A 21,304-nucleotide genomic window follows, 5' to 3' on the forward strand; every position below is an offset into this window, starting at 1 on the left:
GGGATTGCAGGTGAGCAGGGAAAAGAGAGGGACCAGGACAGTGGTGTAAGCGCTGAGAAAGAAAACCGGTACCCTGAAGGATGGAGAGGAGCAAAGGGGTGCCGAATTCGGCAGGGGGCGGGGAAACCCCTGATTGGTCGGGGGAAGACGTGATGTCACGTCCGGCGAGGGAAGCCCTGCCTCAGCGGTCCCCCGCCCCGCCCCGCCCCGCCCCCGCCCCCACAGGTGGTGCCTCCGCCCTGAGTGCCGGGCTTTGGGGGAGGCACCTTCGGGGACCCTGGACTCGGCTTTGCATTCCTGGCTCCCCCTCCCTCCCTCCCTCCCTCTCTCCCTCTCTCCTGCCCAGCAACCGAGCACAACGCGTGGACTGGAAGGGCCCGCACGCCTCCCCCTCCTTCCCGAGAGCAAAGGAGCGCCCGGTGCGCCCCGATCGTGCCCCCAGCCGCGCCCCGCCCCGCCCCGCCTAGCCCCGCCCGGGCGCTCCCCTCTTCCCGCCCGCGCTCCCCGCCCCTCCCTGCCCCTCTCCGCGGCCGCCGTGGGGCCGGCCGGGCGGCGGGGGAGGCGCTGAGCCGGGACTGCGCGTTCGCCCGCCGCGCTCTGGGCGGCCCGACTGAGCGCCTGGACCTCGCGCGCCTCGCGCCTCGCGCCGCAGTCGCAGCCGGCTTTTGTTGTCTCCGCCTCCTCGGCCGCCACCGCCGCCGCCGCCTCTGGACCACGAGCCGCCGCGCGCGCCGGGACCTTGGCTCTGCCCTTCGCAGACTGGGCTGAACGGGCCGGCCGGCCGGGAGCGAGGGAGGCGCGCGCGGACGGCCAGGGAGCCACGGGGCCCCCGCCATGGAGCTCCGGGCCAGAGGATGGTGGCTGCTGTGCGCGATCGCCGCGCTGGTCGCCTGCGTCCGCGGGGACCCCGGCAGCAAGAGCAGGAGCTGCAGCGAAGTCCGTCAGATCTACGGGGCCAAAGGCTTTAGCCTGAGCGACGTGCCCCAGGCAGAGATCTCCGGTGAGTAAGGGCGCGGCAGTGTCCGGGGGCTCCGGACCCCAGCACTCAGGAGATCTGCTCTGGGCCCCTGACCCGCGCGCCGCAGCTAGCCCCGGGCGCCAGAACCCGCCACCTAGACTTGGAGTGGCCTCCTGCGCCTCAACTGCTCTGTACCCCGCGGCCCTCGCCTCTGAGCTCTGATCCGCTCTGTTGCTTCCCAGTTCCCAGTCGCTGTGCTCTGGACTCCCTTCCCTTTAGCGCAGTTCTGGCCCGGCTAGGGACGAGTGGACCCCAGCGCGGTGCACTCCCTTCGGGTCAGGGTTGGAACTGGGTGTCTTCAGCCCCTGGCTTGGCCCAGTGTGCCGGTGGGGCGACAATCCCAGCTCCGGAGCAGCGTGCCTGCCGCCCTTGTGGCGGGGCAAGCGGTAGCTGTGGGGCGGTCTGTCGGGGCACAGCTCCCGGTGGCAGCGGGCTAGGAACTTCTCTATGCGGACCTCTCCCAGAGGCGTCAAGGTTCTACTTAGGAATTCCCGCGGGTCCACGCGCGGCAGGAGCAGCCAAAGTGGGATTCATGGGAGGAGATCCTATCCTGAAAGCCTGAATTCCAAGGAAATGTGAGCCCGCTGTGGGCTTCAGGCGACCCCAGGGCTCGCAGGGATTCCTACACAAGAATTGTGCCCGCCAGCGCCCCGGCCCTTGCGCACTCGTGGTCGGGCCGGGCACTTGGGGCCGCCTGGAGCTATGAGCCCAGCTGCAGGTGGTCGGCGTCTTGGATCCCGCCCAGGGGCCTTGTCATCTCTTTGTAAGAAGAGCGGCCCTCCTGGCGGCGGCCTCGGCCCTGCAGCTGCTGGGAGCAGCTCTTCCCCTCCCTTCCCTTCCCTTCCCTTCCCTGCTGCCTCAGGAGCTCTGGGAACCGAATCTTTATGAGCTTGGAGCGCCGATGAGATGTCCTAAGGACCTCCCCAGCCCCAGGCTTCACCCTTAAATGAGTGTGGAGCTTTCCCGGAGAAGTGCAACACCAGGGCCTTGGTGAGCAGGGAATTCCTGCAGTAGGGTTCTGAAAGTGAAGGGGCTTGCAGCTAGAAGCCAAGCTCAAGCGGCAGGCACCCCAGGCGTTCTGGATGAGGGACATCAAGAGTGTCACCCAGAGTGGATAGCCTGTGGCCTTACCTTGCTTGGGAGTGGTAGTAAGTCGCCAGGCTCTGGGGAGAGACAGAACCCACGGATACCTTGCTTTTGACCTCAGTCTTTTGGGTAGTTCCCCCACAAATACCCCTAGTACAGGCCTTTCTATGCCTTTCTCTGCAGACAGCCCTGCTATGTCAAGGCCACACCTCCTGCACTTCTCTGGGCCCTGTCCACCCGGGTGTCTGGCAGCAGAAGGTGCCCTGCTTTCCCCTCCTCCAAACACACATAAATAGGAACTTAAATCCGAGCATCCTTGCCAGACTCCAGCTCCGCACACACACCAGTCTGACACCTTCCAGCCTACAGCTTCCCATGGCATGGCCAGACCCACCTGTCTTAGTGACCTCTTGGGGACCTTCTTAAGCATGTACCCACCCACAGCTACTGCGCCCAGGGAGGCAGGGACTGGCAGTGTGGGCAGTGGCAAGGGCACCAGGAGGGCAAATTAAAGAGGCAGAGGTGTGGCCCTTCCAGAGATTCTGGGTCTTGCTGCCCTGGGGTTGGCCAATGTGGGAGTTAGGAAAGCAAGACAAACAAAATGTGGTGATGTCTGTGTCAGCTGTGGGTAGTGTCCATCCAGCTGGGATGTTTGAGGGCTCTGCAGAATGACATTCCACTTGGGGCCCAGTGTCTGTTCAGGGTCACTCCACTTATTGGCATGCAAGGCTGGGGACCGTGTTCTTCCTCATTGGTGCGCCTCAGAACTGCTGCCACACTTCCCTGGACCCCCTTGGGCTGCACCTCACAGCCCTCACAGTGGGAGAGAGAGTTTGTACTAGCCCCAGGGCACTGATGAGACTGAGAGAAGCAGGTGGCCTCTGGGATAGCCAGAGCCCAAGGGGCAGCCAAGCTCAGGGTCCTGTCTGGTTCTGTGCCTCCAGACCTGGACTCTAAGGACCAGGCGCCCTCTGGTGGCCCCTGATGGCACAGCCCTCCCTAGAGCTCTAAATCCTCTGAGCCTTTTCCTGCAGTCCTGATCTAGACTCCCAGCCTTCCAAAGAGTGCTCTCCTCTAAGGAGTATGGTGATCCCCTGGGAGCTAGATACCTGCTGAGGTTCTACTGGGGATCAGTGGGTGGTTGAGAGAGAGGAAGGGTGGCCCATGGGCACATGGATGGCCTTTCCTGCCCCTGTCTTGGGGGCCAGAAATAGCAGTTAACAGGAGACTTGGCTCTTATCAAACGGCACCCTATCAGAGGGAATGATTTCCTTAAGGCACTGTTTGTTTTTCTGGGTGGTGTGTCCAGGGAACATAGATAAGAAGCAGCCGGAGGAGGTAGCCACTATGGTGGTGCCCTCCCGCCATGCTGGGGCCCCGCAGTGGAGCAAGGTCTGGGTGAAGTTGCTAGGAGCCCACTGCTGAATCACAGCCATGATCAAGCAAGGCTCTCTTGACTGGCAGGACTATTCTGGGACGTGAGTGTTTCTAAGTGCACCCCATATGGTTAGTATGGTACCAGGATGTCCACTTTGGCCTCTAGGATCAAGGACCACCCCTACTTGGTCTCTGTTGTCACCACAAAGCCTATCCAGGCCACTGACCCCAAGTAGGTTCTCAGTGAACAACTATAGACAGACACGTCCTTCTCCTGCTTCACGACCACTGTACTGCAGCCTGGGGATAGAGGATGAACAAGGCCTTGGCAGAGAAAAGGCGGCCTTCCTTAGGTCTCCAGCCTGGGCAGAAGTGGGGGCTGGACATCAGAAAAACTCAGAACTGCCGATCTTCTCCTGTGCCCCAGAGTCGGTGTTCCTGCTGCTTGCCTGCCAGCGGGGGTGGACACCTTATACCAGATACACACTAAGTATCCCCTAAACCCCAGCAAAACTCTTAGTTCCCTATGTGGGCTCTGGCCTTCTATACAATAGTAGTTGAGAATCTGAGGTCCTTGGGCCTGGGGGCCCTTCCCACCTCTTAGAAAGAGTTGTCTGGCTTTCTCCAGAAACCAACAGAATTTCTCCCTCACTTGAGGTTCGTGGCTCTCAAGTCACTGGCGCATTCCCCACTCTGGACCAGAAGTTTCTGTGTGGCCTATCCGGCCCAGGAAGAGACACCCCCTTTGTGGCTCAGTGCAAAACCCAAGGTGGTCCGCATCCCCTGATGTGCTGCTGGGAGCTTGACTTTCATCATCCCCAGCACAGCGGCCGGGCTTCTGTGTGCCCAAGGGAGCCATGATCCAGCAGGGCCGTGTGTGTGATGCAATGACCTGGGTCCTTGCTGTAGTATGGAAGCTCCCAAGCTGGACAGGCCATCCTGCTTCTCCATGGAAACACCCTCTCTCGGTCCCCAGGAGCTTTCTGTAGAGTCAACACAACTGCTCAGTTGATGGTGTCCATCAGCTGGGAGATTTTATGGGGACTGGGCTCCAAAGACACATTTCCACAACCGTTCAGTGAGCACTTCATGAGAGCACCCGTGTGTACATCTGGACAGAGGAGGACATCCAAGCCAGAGAGGCCACATACCTTTCTTAGGGCACTGTCTGGCTAATTCCAAAGCCTGTGCTGGCAGCTATACCTCAGTAAAGCCAGAGCAGACCTCCTTTACCCAGGCTCTGTGTTCTAGGAGCCTCATGCTCTCTCAGCTTAGAGACCTATTTTGCAATGCAGGCCTGGTGGGGGGGGGGCCCTCACAGCTGCATTCTGTACTCTGTTTCTTAGGGTCTAGAAATCCTTTTAACTGGCCGGAATGACTTCCAAGGCTCCAGGCATGTGACACAGGTGGTCCCGGAGTGTGGTACCCTGGTTGTGCTTCTCAATAGTCAAAGGCAGGACCCCCACCACAACTGCCAGATTGTCAGCAACTGGGAGAGGCAAGCTAATCTACATGGAGCTAAGTCCCAAAATAATAGCAGACAGACAGATGCCCTGGACACAAGGCAAGCCAAGGAAGATGGCAGGTAGGTCTGCCAGTGATAGTGGTCCTAGACTACTGCTAGTGCAAGCCGCTAGTGACAGGCCTGCCCCTGGCCCTGGAAGCCCCTGCCCACCCCCAAGCATTGGGGATATACTGGCATGCATGCCAAGCAGCAGGGCTGAGCTTTAGAACCAGGTAGGTTTAGCCTCTATACGGACACATCTTCTCTTTATACCGTGGTTCCTGAAATACAGCTGTCACTTGTGGAGTGAGACATGGACAGGGAAAGGTGGGCTTTTCCCTAAGCCAAACTGTCCTCTTCAGGCTGAGTCCAGAATGGTTTCAGGGTCTTTCCTATGTCAGAACCTAAGCTGAGGGCCGCCCAGAGCTACAGTCTCTGCCCAGCCTTGACCTAACATAGCTATGGGCACAGTCATGTGGTGTAGGATGCTATTCATCTTTAGTGGCTCCAAGCTGGTGACTCCTACCCCATGACCGAGCACCTCACTGATGCCCTACTGGCAGCCCTTCTCGGTGGTGTAGGAGAAGGCCTGGGCAGCCTCCTGTGTGAGGGTGTGGAGACACGGTCCCCTCGGTTGATATGGCCCTCCCTCCCTGGGACTCAGCTGTACCCACACTCCCACCCCGCAAGGAGACTGCTGCTCTAGGCGAGAGCACAGGGCAGCCAGGGGTGAGACGGGGTGCCTAGGTCTCTTAGTTCTCCATCGCCACCTACTGCCAGGGAAACTCTTGAGAGTGAGAGGAACACAATGCCACCTCATTGATGACTCCGTTAGGGACCAGCCAGCCTTAACCTCCTTTGCCTATGCCCTCAGCATTACCTCCCACTGGCGGCTTATTCCTCTGGCACATGACCCTAGACCCTGCTGTGCCCACCTAGGGCCACTTGTGCCAGCCACTATTGTTCCCAATGTTTCCTGACAGGCACATCCACTCCTACTTTGAATCTCACCTGAGCAGGCCTTAGGTCCATTCATGTGGTGGATACTCAGTTCTCCCTAACTGCCAAGCAGAGGAACAGCCCTAGAAATTGTCAGCATATCCCTTTCCCAGAGCCACGGTACCAAAGCACAGCAAAATAAATAAATAAATAAATAAAAATGTAACTGCGGACAATTAGTTTATTGCCTCATGGTTTGGGATACTGAGAGCCTGGAGCCCAGGCACCAGGCAGGGTCTTTCCCTTCTGTAGTGAGAGAAAGCATGCACCCAGCATCCTGACATTTGCTGGTGCCCCTGGCTTGTAAACTCATGCCTTCATCTTCACCTAGCATCTCCCATGTGTCTACTCTAAACTCCCTATAAAAACACACAGTCACCTTGGGTTAGGGCCTGCTCAAATGCTCGTAATAGTTAACGTCTGCTGTGACCTCATACCCAAATAAAATTACCTTCTTGAATTTGGGTGAGGGAGTCATACTTCCACATACAAGTTTTGGGGCCCAGTTCATCAAGGAATGACACCATGATACTTAAATCTCATTCTCAGTGCTTATTGGGCATTTCCGTCCCAGGCTGCAAAACCCTGGGCTCTCAGGTACAGAGTCATAACTCTCCCCGCTTGCCCCTTGCCCCGCCTCCCTGAAGCACCTGTCAGGTGACAGGCCAGGGTGCTCTGATATTCTAGGTCTGACAATGCTCTATCAGTGGCCAGAACTGTAGCTGCACACCAGTGACATGTCTCTGTGGTATGTCACAGAACCAGGGTGGATGGGTAATGAGGCTGTGGCCTGAAGACCCCTGGCTAACTGGCTGGCTGGCAGTCAGTAGTACTCGTGTACCTCAGACAGGCCAGCTGTGAGCCAGGTAGGAGGCCCAACCCTCGGGCAGCTTCTCTGAGGACAGCAGAGGAGCAAAGGGTGGGACAGCCTGGGTTTGGTGGAGAGCCCCACAGTGTGCCAAGCAGGCCGCCTCCCCTGGGGCAAGGGCCAGCCAAACAGGCCGCTGCTCATTTGTGCAGAGTGCTCCCCAGATTCTGGGGACTTGGCCAGGTGACAGGGCAGCCTCTGGGGGCTCCATCAGTCTTGCTCCCTGGCCATCTGCCCAACCTCCCCCCACCCTAGGAAGCCAGGGCCGTGACAGAGGAAAACATAGGCAGAGCCCAAACCCTCTGTGAACTGGACCTACAGGCCAGTTCCAGAAGGTCACCCTGCTGTGTCTTCATGTGGGCACTACAGGTGGGTGAAGTGGAAGGTCACCCTGCTGTGGGTGAAGTGAGCTCAGTTGGCCACTGGCCGATGCAAGGGCCTGCGTCTAGGTTGCTCAGGAAGAAGCTCCTGCACATGTGAAACTAAGACCCAGAGATGGAGTCCAGGGCAGAGCCTCCTCACTGGGGAGGGGTCTGATGCACTAACCAGCTCCCGTTCTGAGTAAGTCACTGTCCCAGCCCAGACTTGGCAAGTGCCTATGTGGGTCCCGGCTGAGGGTGCACTTACACTGTGAATGAAGCACAGGAGACCTTCAGGCAGGCCGGTCCCATAAGTGCTGAGAGTAGTGGCCAAGCAGCAAGGGTAAGATCATAGGGTGATCTGGTTCTCAAGCCTCAGACTCCCTCAGGTACAAGAAGGGACAGAGGACCCCGGCATCAGAAGCCTGCACTGGGAGGATCAGGTTTGGAGGGTATGGGTCCTCCGGGGCCATGTGAGGACACATTGTCTTGGCTAGCTGGCTGAGCAGACAGAGGCGCAAGCTCGGCCCATCCTCAGCTGGCCACACCCAAGTAGATCTTAAGGTCAGAGTTAGCCCTTCCCTGGTCACAGATGCCTGAGCCAAATTGGCCTGCCTCCTCCTGAGGGACAGTGGAAAACTGGCCAGGCTGGAAGGCGCAAGACGTTTTTCTCTTCAGTCCTTACTGAACACATTTAAGTTCTAGTGAGAAATTCAGTTGGGGCTTCCAGGACCTTCCAAATCCAGTGATCCCCAGACTGCAGCATTGTGGTCCCCGGTCACACATGAAGGTGGTGTGTTTGAGTTGCAACTACTAGATGTGAGACTGGAAGGTGCTGGTGGCCCACCTCCCCATGAGCTGTCCTGGCTCACTGTAGCCTCGGAAACACTTTAGTAGTATTCCTAGCCGTTAAGGACAGCTGTGGATCACATCCCAGGCTGTGATCTGTGAGTGGCCATCCTTCCTGCTGTGTCTGAGACATCTTCATTGTCTGTGGTCCTCCTAGTCCATCTGCACAGTGAACTGTGGTGACGACAGAGTGTTTCCTCAAACATCTTGGCCACAGGTGCCCACCAGAGGCTCTGGGGGCTGCAGGGAATACATCCTGCCCACCTGTGACCATCTGCCAGTCTCTGGGGAGAAAGCTGATGCCACCTGCTGCCAGGGTTGGCTCAGGCGTTCACACGTCTACAGTTGTCATGGAGCTCAGGACACACTGGACCACACAGCTATCTAAAAGGATGAGGTTCTTAGTAATTCACTGTAATTCTTAGTAAGTTACCGAAATTCCTGGTAATGCGCCATTTCTAACCTCTGCCTCTCCCCCACTCTCACTGGATCAGTACCCAGGACTCTGTGTACATCCTGTATCAATGTGTATGCACAGAGGGCTCTGGGCCAGTGGCCATAGGTCAGATACTCTGGGCATACCAGTCCTTGAGTGAGGTGATAGGCTGTGTGCGTGCATGTGTGTGTGTGTGTGTGTGTGTGTGTGTGTGTGTGTGTGTGTGTGTAATTTATTTATTCCATGTGTTTTGTTTGCATGTATATTTGTGTGAGTGTGTCAGGTCCCCAAACTGGAGTTACAAACAGTTGTAAGCTACCATGTGGGTGATGGGAATTGAACCTTGGTCCTCTGGAAGAGCAGCCAGTGCTCTTAACTGCTGAGCCATCTCTCCAGCCCTATGAGGTGATAGTCCTAACTGGGATCCACTGCATGGAACTTGGGTCATGCAGCTGTTCCTAGCAGTTAGTGGGTACCATTTTTAGTGGGCTTTCACCAGAAGTTGGTAGCATCTCCCACAACCATCAGCAGCACCAAGAGAAGCACTTGAGCGGGAGCTGTAGGTCCCCAAATCAGGGGGAACTTTGGATGGGGAGAGGAAATGTTGTTGAATCCAGAAGGGCAGTAAGCGGGGTAGTGCAAGCCAGGGGTTCTCACACGAACACAAATGGAACTCAGAGTTCAGGAATGTGAAGAAGGAGACTGACTGCCACCCAGACTGCAGCATGTCCTTGCCGGGAACAGTAGGCCCCGGGGCTTGGCCCATGTAGAAAACTGCCAGTATTCTCATGTCCCTTTACTTTTGTAGCAGATAGATTGGGGAAACTCCAATGGACATTAAGCCAGCTGCCAGGTCTCCCAACGGTGCGCCCCTGTGTTCTGTAACATTCTGATAAACGCTCACTGACTTTTGTAAGGAATAGAAGCTAGCTCCTTGGGTCAAAGAGAAGCCCCAAATGGCCTCCATAGTCCTCTCATTTCAAACTTCAAAACTAAACTGTCTTGAACAGTTGGCAGCCTCCACCAGGTGGCACTGGGGCCCAGAACGGGGCCCAGGTTTAGCTGTGTGGCAGGGCCTGGTAAGACAGGGCCAATCTGTGGCTGGGAGAGCTGTGCTGAGAAATGAGTATGATGACAGTGATGCTGTCTGGGAGGTTCACAAGGCCCTCGAAACCTCGGGGATGCTGCTGGAGCACCTACTGTGTGCTAAGTGCTGTCCTTGGTGCTGAAACGTGGCAGCAGACAGCACCCTCAGGCTGTGTGGCTGATAGGGTTGAGCGCTTCACCCATGACCAGTGGTTACTGGGGTCATTTATAAGTATGAAAAGTACATGGTTGCGGGGTGCAGGGAGACCACCATGGTGCCTCAGTAGGCAAAAGCATTTGCTGCACAAGCTGAAGACCCGGTTGACCCCAGAACCCATGTAAAAACGGAAGGAGAGAGCTGACTGCACAGAGTTGTCCTCTGATCTCCACACGGAGCACCATGACACACACTCCATACATACATATTACATGGACACATATACATACACAATAATAAGTGTGACTTAATAGTAGAGCTCTGGCCTAGCACAGGCAAGACCCTGGGCTCTGTCCCCAGTATGGGGGATGGGGGGAGACATTGCTGGTAAATAAAGACATCAGAATATCAGTGCTGAGGCTGATAGCCACACATCTGCCTGAGTGTTCCAACCCTAGGCTGCACAGGACAGGCCCAAAGCTCCCAGACCGATGTCCTGCTGTGCAGCCCTGGCATTCTCCTGACATGTCATCAAGGTGGCTTCAGAAGCTCTGGCCACCTGTGTAGACATCGTATGAAGGTTCCAGCCTTTTGGGTTAGCTCGTGGGACTCTCACCTTTGGCTGGGCACTTAGAGCTTTGCGTTGACCTGAGGAGCCAGCCTCTGTTTCTCACAAAAGTTACCAGGATTTATAGCCAAAGTCAAGAGCATCAGAATAGCAAATGTAGCCTGCTGTTGAGAGAACCAGAGAGAGGCAGCATGGAAGGGACTGGAAGAAACTAGGTGGGCAGGCTTTCAGCAGGGTGAGAGGTGGGGTGAGGATCATCCACCGCTACGATGTACGTAGCTGAAACTCTTGGCAAGAGCCTGCCACTGGTGACTACTCTGGGAGGGATGGGTCTTCCTGGACACAGAGCCACAAACAAGGGCCTAGCCACAGGAGTAGGGCTAGATAAGGTGAGGGGGCATATTAACTACTTTGTAGCTATTGTAACAAAATGCCTCACAAGGCAATTTAGAGAAAGGAGAATGTATTTTGCCCTAAAGTTGAAGGTTGCAGTCCATCAGGATTGGGAGGATGACAGAGGGGGGAGCTTGAGGCAGCTGTTCACAGTATACCCACAGTCAAGAGGCAGATAGTAAATGTTGGTACTCAGCTTGTGTTCTCGCTTTATTTTGTTTTGTTGTAGCACTGAGAATCTGTAGTACAAGTAATGAAAACCCAGAGACAGATATTGGGGTTAAAGCGGAAGATCAGAAAAGCAAAGCAGCCAGCCACTAGAGAGCCTCTACCAAGCCTGGGGAGGTCCCTGACCTCAATGTGGCTGGAGACAGACTGATTGCCCTGAGATTGAATACTGAATGCCGCACGAGACCCTAGAGGCTCCTCCCTCTTAGGTACCTCCCTAGTGCTGGGATTAATGGCATGAGCTCTGCTTCTCTTTTAGACTGATTCACTCTCATGTAGCCCTGGTTGGCCTTGAACACACAGAGATGCATCTGCCTCTGTCTCCTGAATCCTGGGATCAAAGGTATGTGTAGCCACTGTCCAACTTCTGTGGCTGTGGCTAGCTTTGTCATCTTCAGTGGCTTTATTAGATCATAAACAACATATCACCACAGGGATCTATCTTCAGTCATCGCTGTGATCAAATACCATAACCATAAAGGACTTGGGAAGCAAAGTTTTGGCTTTGTTTTGGCTTACAATCTTCAGGTCATACTCTTGCAGAGACAAGTCAAGACAGGGATTCAAACAGGGCAGGAACCTGGAGGCAGGAGCTGATGCAGAAGCCATGGAAGAGTGCTACTTACTGGCTAGTTCCCCAGGGCTTACTCAGCCTGCTTTCTTATAGCTCAGTGAGTGGCAGCACCCACAGTGATCTAGACCCTCCCTTATCAATCACTAATTAAGAAAATGCACTCCATTCAAATGGAGGAATTTTCTCCACTGAGGTTCTCTTTTCCCAAATGACTCTATCTTGTGTCAAATTGATATAAAACTATCCAGGACAGGCTCCAACTCACAGCTTGTGTGTGCTAGGCAAGTGTTCTAGTACTGAATCACATCATTGGCCCTCTTTTTCCTTTTTATTCAATGTAAGACCATAACCCAAGAGATACCACTACCCATATGTCTGATGGGTCTCCTACTCCAACCCAATCTATAAAACTTCCCCAGGACATACCCAGGAGTTTATCTTCTAGATGATTCTAAATCCTGTCAGATCGATATCTTAATCATCACAAGGGTGGTGTTTTACCAGTGGCTGAGAGTGTAGTGCATGGCTCTGAAGCAGGGCAGGGATGGAAGTCAGCTCTGTGAATCAAGTGTGGGGTGCCTTAGCCTGAGCTTTCTCCCTGGAGTAGAGTTCCCTGAGCTGCCCTAGAAGACACAGCAGCCAGGTTCTGGACCCGGATCTCCAGAGCATCTCTTTGGCAAAGTAGACAGTCTGGGGTCAGTGTGGTGGCATCTGCGCCATGTAGAATGGCGACAGGAAGGTATGTGGATGGCTGCTCTTGGGATGTTTGTGCAGTGTGCAATTGCACAGTGACACTGGGCTCTGGGGGAAGGTTTGGCTGGGCTTTGGAGAAAGCCACACTCTTGGCTGAGGACAGCCTTTTAAGGACAGCGACCTGTTTGGTGGCCATTATCCTAGAGCTATGAGACACCCCCACAGAACCCAATCCTGGTCTGTTGGACCTAACTAGTCTACCTGTGCTCAAGAGCCAGCTCTACACTCACTTGGCTCTGTGACTTTGGGTTGACTGCGGTACCTCTATGTGGGTTCTGTGTTCCCTCCTGGGGAACAGGGAGGCCCATTTCTCACCAGTGCTATTTTCTCCAGGCAGGCTGTGAGTGAAGGAACCACAGTAGAGAAAGAAAGTCCTGGTTGCAGGAGAGAGATCCTAGCCAGCATCCACAGCGTTCCTTCCATAACTGGAAAGCCAGGAATTGCAAGGAGATCGGTGTTCCCAGGATACAGCAGCAGAGGAGTCAGGGCTGTGTGGATGGCAGGCCAGCAACTAGAAGCTGACTTTTAGGAAGGAAGCTAAGGAGGGGCCCCTGGGAACATCAGTCCCAGGAAAGGCAGGAGGAAACAGGAGAGTGTCAGGGAACGAGCCTCTTGTCAGGCCTTTGCAGGTAACAGCCAGCAGGAGGGGCCTCTCTGTACTGGATCCCATGGCCCTGATACAACCCTGATGCTCCCTTGGGCAAGCATTGACTCCTCCCTTCGACGGTCTACCTCCAGGGATCCAAGCTGCCTGCCCTGAGCTCCACCCCTACAGAGCCATGTCACTGGATCCCTCTGTCCCTCTGCCTGCCAACAGTCACTGGCAAGAGCCTGAGCATAGACAGGGTGGGCCGAGACACCAGCTCAGAAGACAGCTGTGTGAGCATCCCTGAGAAGTGAGTTGAGGAGGCAGAGTGGCCCTGTGATGTCACTTGCTCCTAGAGCCCAGAGGGTGAGCCTGGCCTTTGGGGAGTAGGGGCTTTGTAAATGGCAAAGACAGGACTCTGCTGGGTGGGAGTCCCAGGAGTGCTTGGTGGGGCTGGGAGGGGCCTTTCTGGAGTGGGTTGTGAGACTGTCACCAGTGGCAGGGTATAGGTGGCCCTCCCAGCAGGGCCTTGCAGGCACTTGCTAGTTCTCAGAAAGCTTGGGCAGGACCAGACAGGAACTGTGCTGACCCATGTACTGGCCACATCTGGCTCCAGGCAAGGCCCACTGAGCCCTGGTTTGCAGGTGAGGGTTCATCTGCATCTCTAGATTGCTGCTGGGCTGAATGAGGTCCCTAGAGGTCTCATACCAGCCAAGCCTGGGCCAGGGGAGACCACAGCATTGGCCAGGGGTCTGATGTGGGTCCCCACTTCACTACTGGGGACCTCAGTCATCCCCTCTGTTGAATTATGTGCTTGTGGGTAAATGTCCACCAGTGTCGGTGACTTCAGTTAGGCCACATCTCGTGCCTTGGTTAGGGCTTCTATTGTTGCCATGAAACACTGAGCAAAAAGCAAGTTGGGGAGGAGAGGGTTTATTCTACTTACACTTCTATATCGCTATTCATCATCAGAAGTCAGGACAGGAACTCATACTGGGCAAGAACCTGAAGGCAGGAGCTGATGCAGAGGCTGTGGAGGGTGCTGCTTACTGGTTTGCTCAGCCTGCTTATAGAACCCAGGATCAGCAGCCTGGGGATGGCTCCACCCACACTGGGCCCTTCCTCATTGATCACTGATTGAGAAAATGCTTTACAGCTGGATCTCGTGGAGGCATTGTCTCAATTGAGGCTTCCTCCTCTCTGACGACTCTAGCTTGTGTCAAGTTGATGGAAAACTAACCAGCACACTCCTCAAAGGACTACAAGACACAGCCGTGGAAAGGCAGACCACCCACTGGGTAGATAGTGACTGGCTTCCCAGCATTGTGTGTCATTGCCAACTGAACCTCTGTCCCCATCAAACACTAATCCCTATTCTAGTTTTTATTTCATTTCTATGGTTTAAACACCATGACCAAAAGCAACTTAGGAAATGTAACATTCCAGGACATAGTCCTTGATTCCAGGGAAATCAGAAGCAGGAACTTGAGAGATCTGGACACATCACGTCCACAGTAAAGAGCAGAGAGAAGCAAATGCACTTAGGCTGACAGCTTGTTAGCTATCAACTAGCTTCCAGCAGTGGCAGGAAGGTCAGGGCCCAGCCTAGGGGATGGTGTTGCTCACAGTGGACGTGCCCACAGGAGAACATGATCTAGACAATATCTTACTGAGGCTGTCCTTCCAGAAGATTCTAGACTGTGTTACGTTGAAAATATAAACTAACACTCTCCACTCCTCTCCCCTACTTTTGATATCATGGTTTCACTGTGTCTCCTGATTTTGACAGCCTAGCGACCTCACTTGGCTCCTTTCATTGAGCATGGTATCCATCTTACACTCTGTCAGAATTCCCTTCTTGAGACAGAACACTATTCCATTTTATAGTTATAGTTTGCTTACTCATTCAGACATCTGTTTTCACCTTTTGGTTCCATGAATACTGTGTCTGTTTGATACACACACACACCTCAATTCTTTTGAGCCAGTTTTTATATGAAAAATTAATGCATCGTTTATCTGAGTTTCGGGTATAAAGGATGGGTAGGTGAGATGGCTCAGAAGTAATGGGCACTTGCTACCAAGCCTCATGACTTGAGCTTGATCCATAGATCCCACACAGTGGAAAGAGGGAACCAACATGCTCTGTGGCACATCTGTATACACACACGCACACACACACACACACACACACACACACACGCACGTGTGTACAGACACATACACACTTATAAATACATGTAAAAAATTAAAATATAACTAGCATCCTAGTTCCCTGCTACCCTCCTCTAATTGTGCTTGCAGGGCAAGGTGGGGCCACAGCTGGAAATCACGTGCATACCCTTGTTGGGCTAACAGGTGCTGTCTGGGCAACCCAGCCTAGGGAAGCTGTCCAGACTACTGCCTCTCAGCACAGGGTATTGACTCCTGCTGCAGTCTTTGCCTTCCCAGGAATCCCCCTGGGGTGGGAATCTAGGGAGCCCAGCACTGCTCGAATAACCATTCCCAGCCACTGACCTTGGCCGTGTGGATTTGGCTATCTGTAGGCCACCATGTCAGCAGTAGATGAGTTGTGTGAAGTGATTCTAACCCTGAACCCTTGTTTGTGTGGCACTGACCAGATGCTAGGAATAAGAGCCCTTATGAATGGGAACTCCTCTCCCGGTTCCCTGGGATGGCTTGGAAGAAATGATCCCAAAGGAAGGGGCACTATTAGGAGGTGTGACCTTGTTGGAGGAAGTTTTTCACTGTGGGAGCGAGCTTTGAGGTTTCATATATGCTCAAGCCACACTTAGTTCCTCAGACCATTTCCTGTTACCTGCAAGATGTAGGGCTCTCAGCTCCTTCTCCAGCACCACGTCTGCCTGACGCTACCATGTCCCACCATGATGATAATGGACTGAGCCTCTGAACTGGAAGCCAGCCCCCCCAATTAAATGTTTTCTTTATAAGGGTTGCTGTGGTCTTCACAGCAATAGAAACCGTAACTAAGACACTTCCCTCTCACCACATGCTGCTACTGACCTGCCTCTTGCACCTGCTTGGGGGAAGAAGTGTTCTGAGTTGGTTATATGGCCTTATTCCAGAAATGCCCACACTGGGCAAAGATGGCCCTACCCATTGTACTTATAGGTGTTTTAACAAGAGAGCAGACATGGCTGCTGAGTATAAGTGAAACCGTAAATGGAGCTCCCTGGGGAGGGTGGTGAGCAGCCTTGGCAGGAAGGTAGGGGAGGTGTGCACAGGAGGGTAACTGACAGGCCAAGCCGGGACAGCTGGGGTGGCAGCCAGTGGCCCCGTGCTTTTGTCCTGGGCTCCATCCTGCCTGGGTTGTGGCATCTCTTTCACACCTCTGCCAGTTTGGTATTTACGGGTTTCGGGAGAAGCCTGCGTTGCATCCCTTTATTCTGCGTAGACACATCTGAGGGAATAGGACCAGTCTGTCCTATAGCATCCTTGGTTGTCCTGTGGCCCGTAAGTGAACTGGTGGCTCAACTAGATGAGAAAACTGTATAGAGCCCAGGACAGTTGGCACGAGCTCTTCCTTTCACACACACCCTGCCACTCTGTGCCACATGGACACTGGCTACGGGCAGGAAGGCCAGGCTGAGATTTGCTGAGTTGGTGGAGCAGCACCTCAAGCTCTGAGTGGGCTCCACCCTGCAGCCAAGTCACAAGGCCATTGTCTTGGAAGACATAAACACGGGGTCTTCTCCATTTCCAGTGTGTTCTAAAAGCACAGCATGAGCCGTGGATACTGGGACAAGACTTTTTGCCCCAGTGGGACCTTTTGCCATGTTCAGGCACCTCCTACCTGGCATTCACTGGGTGGGCTGAGCAGGGAGTGGGCGGTTTAAAGGGCAGCCATTTGGGTTTCAGGATAGAGCCTTTTCTTTTGGGGAATCTTGGTCGAATAGCTGCTCCCCCAGTAGAGTCTTGTGTTCCAAGCAATGACTAGGAAGGCTGAGGGAACCTGTACATTTCAGGCTGGAAATATGAGTAGGTGGCTTTCCCCCAACTAGAATCAAAGGCTGGGAAGCGCCAATGATCAACAGAGTGGGAGAGCTGTCCTTGTCCCAGGAGGACCAGATGGAGAGTGGTCTGCCTGGGAGGAGTTTGGGGCTGAGTTGGCTGAAAGTGGTGTTGGGGAACTAGGAGCAGAGCCTAATGGGGATGGGTCCTGGGGCAGGGGATCGTAGGAAGGACTGGAAGACTGCGGTGACCATTGAGTACACAGACAGCAGTAGAGATCGGGCGTTCTGCTGGAGGAGGACCCCCCCCCCCATTGCAGCCAGCCATCACTTTCCAGGAGAGAAATCTGACCATCCATGGACCTCCCTAGGAAGCCCTAGTTTTCCCATGAGTATCTGCCCTGCCAATAAGCTGGAGAACCCGCTGCACCCCACCCCCACCCCCGATCCAAAAGTCCTCAGAAATGCGGGGCATCACGGTAGGGGCGGGGTGCGCGTTCCGGCGAGGGGGGGTCCTGGTCCACAGACGCTACTGTTTCCAGGGAGACAGGGGCGGTGCTGACGCGCCAGTGAAGGCTGCGGGTGAAGGCGCGTCCCTGGGAGCCGCCTTCACTGTGTGCTCCAGTGAGACTGCCACTGCCCTGCTGCTCTGGGCTGAGGAGTCCACCAGGCCGGCACCCTTAGCCTCATCCTGGCCTTTCCTGCTCCGACCTACTGCTCTGCATTTGCCGGGCCCCTGCACTGGCACTTGGAATCGCGTTTGCCATCGGGAATGCATCCACAGCTGGGAACACCGCTGGAGCGGCCATCCAGGAAGGGGGTTCTAAGGCCAGGAGGGTGCCTGCTAAGCTGATACCAGGCTGAGTCTGATAGCCGCCATCTCCATCGCCATTCCTCTCTGCATCTCCCCTCCCCCCACGCCTTCACCTCGCATCTTCAGCTCCAACCACAGCCTGTCTATGTCTCATCCCCTTCCCATCAAGACCTCAATCACCAGTCTCGATTTCTACTCATGTGTCTCCAGCTCCCCACCTTCGTCCCATCCCCATATCCCTTAAGTTGTCCTGGCCACCCCTCCCTAACCCATCCCTCGTCTGCACCCCCACCGACTGCCGCAGCCCCCTCCCTGCAGCAAGCCCCCCTTCCTCTGCTGAACCCATCCCCCTCTGCAGCCTTAGCACACCCCTTCTTCCTCCCTTGTCTGCCTCGCCCACTGCGGCAAGCCCCTTCCCCGCCAATCACATCGCCCTCCCACCCCTCCCTCCCGCGTGCCGCAGCCCCCCTCCACGAGCCCCCTCTGCCTGCTGCAGCTCTCAGCTCTCCGCACTACCGCACCCACTGCACCAGCGCCCCCTCCCCACTGCGCTGCCTGCACAGGCGCCCGCCGCCGGCTGCAGATCCTGCTCGCCGGCTCCAGCAGCGCAGAACCATCCTATTTGGAGGAGGCAGAGGTGGTGGGAGCTGCAGGTGTCGCCCAGGCTTTGTTCGCCTGGGCCTGGCCTGATGTTGGAGAGGCAGCTGGCAGGAGCCTTTGCCTGCCCGGAGATGACCCCTCCCACCGAGCCCATAGAAGTGCCAGCAGCCGATGCCCCCCAGTTAGGGGTCCCCGTGCGCGATGGAGGCTCTTCTTGGTGATGTTGTCATTTGGGTGAAATTGAGCAGGAGCTCGGGGGTCATGAATGCATCCAGGAGGGTGGAAGTATTGGAAGTGAATGGGGAGGATTGTGCTTTTCCAACTTCAGAAATGGGGTTGAAATGTCCTCCTTCGGGTGTGACCCTTGAGGCCTACCCGGGTCCAGGTTTGTTGGGGAAGAGGAGCAGGTGGTAGTGAAAACCCCCTGGATCCTGGGGGCAGGTTATCCTTCAGAAAGCTGGGCCATTTGCTCCTGGTTCCTTGCTGTCACCAGGCTGGCACATACTGGAGACCCTCAGCCTCTGGGGCTGGAAAGAACCCTGGAGCACAGGGTTTACTTTTCCTGCCCCATCAGTCAATAGGAAGGCCGGCTCTGGAGCCAGCACTGGGTAGAGGAGGGTAGCCTGTGCCTCCCTTGCTGTGGCAGCTGTGGTGCTGAAAGCTGTCTCCGTTGCTACACAGCCCCAAGCCATGCAGGCTGAGTATCCACACTGAAATGGGCGTGTTTTGGGGGGGGTGATAAGGGAAGCAGGTTTTCCATTTCTTCATCATCCCATGAACAAGGGAAGCTTCTGGAAGGATGGGCTTGAGGAGGTGGCATGACTGGGGTCTCTTGAAAAGGGTAGAGAGTTTCAGGCATTGGATCCCTGGGGTGTTGGGAGAGGTCAGATCAGAGGGGGCTGTGAACAGCATCAGAAATGCCCTCAGGATGCTGGACTAAAGCCCTAGGGTGACTACTGATGACCAAGAGGGGTGCTGTGACTGTGGGGAGGAGCAGGAGCTGCAGCTGTCAGCAGGTGGCAGGAGGGTGTGACCCTGAAAGGTAGGAAGCCACAGGCTGTTGTCTGCTCCGGAGAACAGTGGGGGTGGGGGGTACAGGCAGCCAGAATCTGGGAAGAGGTAAACAAGAGGTTGCTGCCATGGTTTGCCATGCTGGGCCTTGGAATTTGGATGGGGGGGGGAGGGCCGGGGGTCTTTGGGTTTGGGGATGAGGCTTAGAAAATGGACTAGGGTGAGGAAAACCTGCTATGAACAAACAGCCCTCCCCAAATAAAACCTGAGAGTACCACGGGAGGGTAGTGCCCAAAAACCACGGAGGAAAAGATCTGGAAGAATGAAATCAACTCTGAATCATAGAAATGGGTGGGCAATACTGCTGCCCCGGCCCACTGGGAAGGAGGGAGCCACGGGGGGGGGGGGGGGCTTATTCCCTTAGGGTGGAAAATTACCTTTCTCCAGGGACAGAACTGAAAGAACGTGCGGGGATTTGGGATGTGCTCTAGTGCTTTTCTGGAAGCTTTGCAGATCCTGCCTATCACCTGTGGCCCAGTCTCAGGGGGACTAGGCCTCAGCAGCAGCCAAGACCCTGCCCCCAGCAAGCAGCTCTGCCTTGCATGGACTTCTGGGCAGCCTGGCCCAGCCCCCGGGGCCTCAGGCCGGTGCCCGGGCTCTGGCTCCGTGTCTTCACTCCCGTGTTTGTCCAAGGAGGGAGGGAGGGACGGGGGCGGTGCTGGGGCAACTGGAACAGCGCAGGTCACCCGGGCTAGCTGGGCCAGGTGGCCAGGCAGAGCCAGTGGGCTGCATGGGAGACCATTGGATGGGGAGTGTTCACAGTGGCTGGCCAAGAGTCTCGTGAATCCCACCCACCCAGAACCTGCAGCCGAGGCCGGCAAGTGCCTGTTTCTTGGTTGTCTGCCCTTATTTAATTTCTCCCATGTTCATGGTGAGGGGTGGCAACTGGCCCCACCACAGTGGTGGAGGGTGTCAGGAGAGAGGGGACAGTGGGCGGGGCCAGCAAGGATGTGCCCGCCTCTGTCCTGACAGTGTCCTATTGTGATGCCCCATCTGTGTGGGCCTGCACACATGCCTTTGCCCTGAGTGCCCCAGCCACCGCTGAGCCCAAGATGTCACCTGAATCCCATATTGACTCCAGTAGCCTCCATCCCCAGGGCTCGTTCCCCAGCTCACTGCTGGAATCAGGGATGGATCCTCCTCGGTAGAAGTGACCCCAGCATGTAGCCTTAAAGGCCCCTACTCAGAAAGAGAGAGATGTGGGCTGTACCACTTTAGCCCAGCAGGCCCTGCCCTTGTGGAACAGCAGCCTGCTCGCTGATGGATAACCTCTGCCCAGCCCTCTCTATTCTAGAAGGGGATTAGAACAGATGCAGGGGACTCATGGGGAGGGCCCCTTGTCTGCCAGGCTTGTAGCTCCTAGCCGCCTGGGCCCCACACCAGCCCATTCTTGGGGTTGCTGCTTGGTAACATGTTGCTTCCAAGACCTTCCACCCCTGTAAGGGGCAGGTGCCTTGGGCAGGAGGAGGAAGCAGAGTGGTCAGAGCAGGAGGGCACAGGTAGGGGAGGGCCAGAGGTGGGAGGGCCAGAGGTATGTGCCTCCCATCCCTGGCTACCCTTGAATCACAATACAGTTCCTTCTGTTCTTCTACCGGCGGCCGTCAGCCACTGCCTGCTCTATGGGCCTTTGGGACCCTGAGACCAGATGGGACTCCTCAGCTGGTGAGATAGAAAGTCCCCACAGGGTTCTGGGATGAAGCACGGTTCCCACACCTCAGTGAGCAGGAGGAGGGGCCTGTATGCTAAGACCTCAACCTAAGACAGAGGTTGCACTGCCAGGGGCGGAGGGTAGAAAGGGGATTGTTTCTGCCCTCTGGTGTCCCCTGAAAGCTCCCGGTAGTCCCCCGTCCTGGCAGCCTCAGAGCCTGGGGATAGGTCTCTTCCCTGTCAGGTTAGAGTTTCACACACGGGTCCATCAGCAGCACCCCACCCCCACCCAACACACACAGGAGAGGCAGGGCAGGCTTTGGCACCCAGGGGCCAGCCCTGGCACCTGCTCTAGGCTCC

The 21,304-nt window shown here is 55.6% G+C and overlaps 1 protein-coding gene across 1 annotated transcript in view; it reads left to right on the forward strand.

The window, feature by feature from the left end:
• Positions 1-525: 525 nt before the first annotated feature.
• Positions 526-21,304, forward strand: part of Gpc1 (glypican 1) — a 28,581-nt gene continuing 7,802 nt past the window's right edge. The window contains exon 1 of the mRNA XM_051190809.1: positions 526-1,000. Coding sequence (XP_051046766.1) covers positions 835-1,000 — 166 coding nt within the window. The 5' untranslated portion in view covers positions 526-834. The remainder of the gene's footprint in view (positions 1,001-21,304) is intronic.

This window comes from Phodopus roborovskii, unplaced genomic scaffold (genome assembly GCF_943737965.1).
Source record: "Phodopus roborovskii unplaced genomic scaffold, PHOROB, whole genome shotgun sequence".
NCBI classification, from domain to species: Eukaryota; Metazoa; Chordata; class Mammalia; order Rodentia; family Cricetidae; genus Phodopus; species Phodopus roborovskii.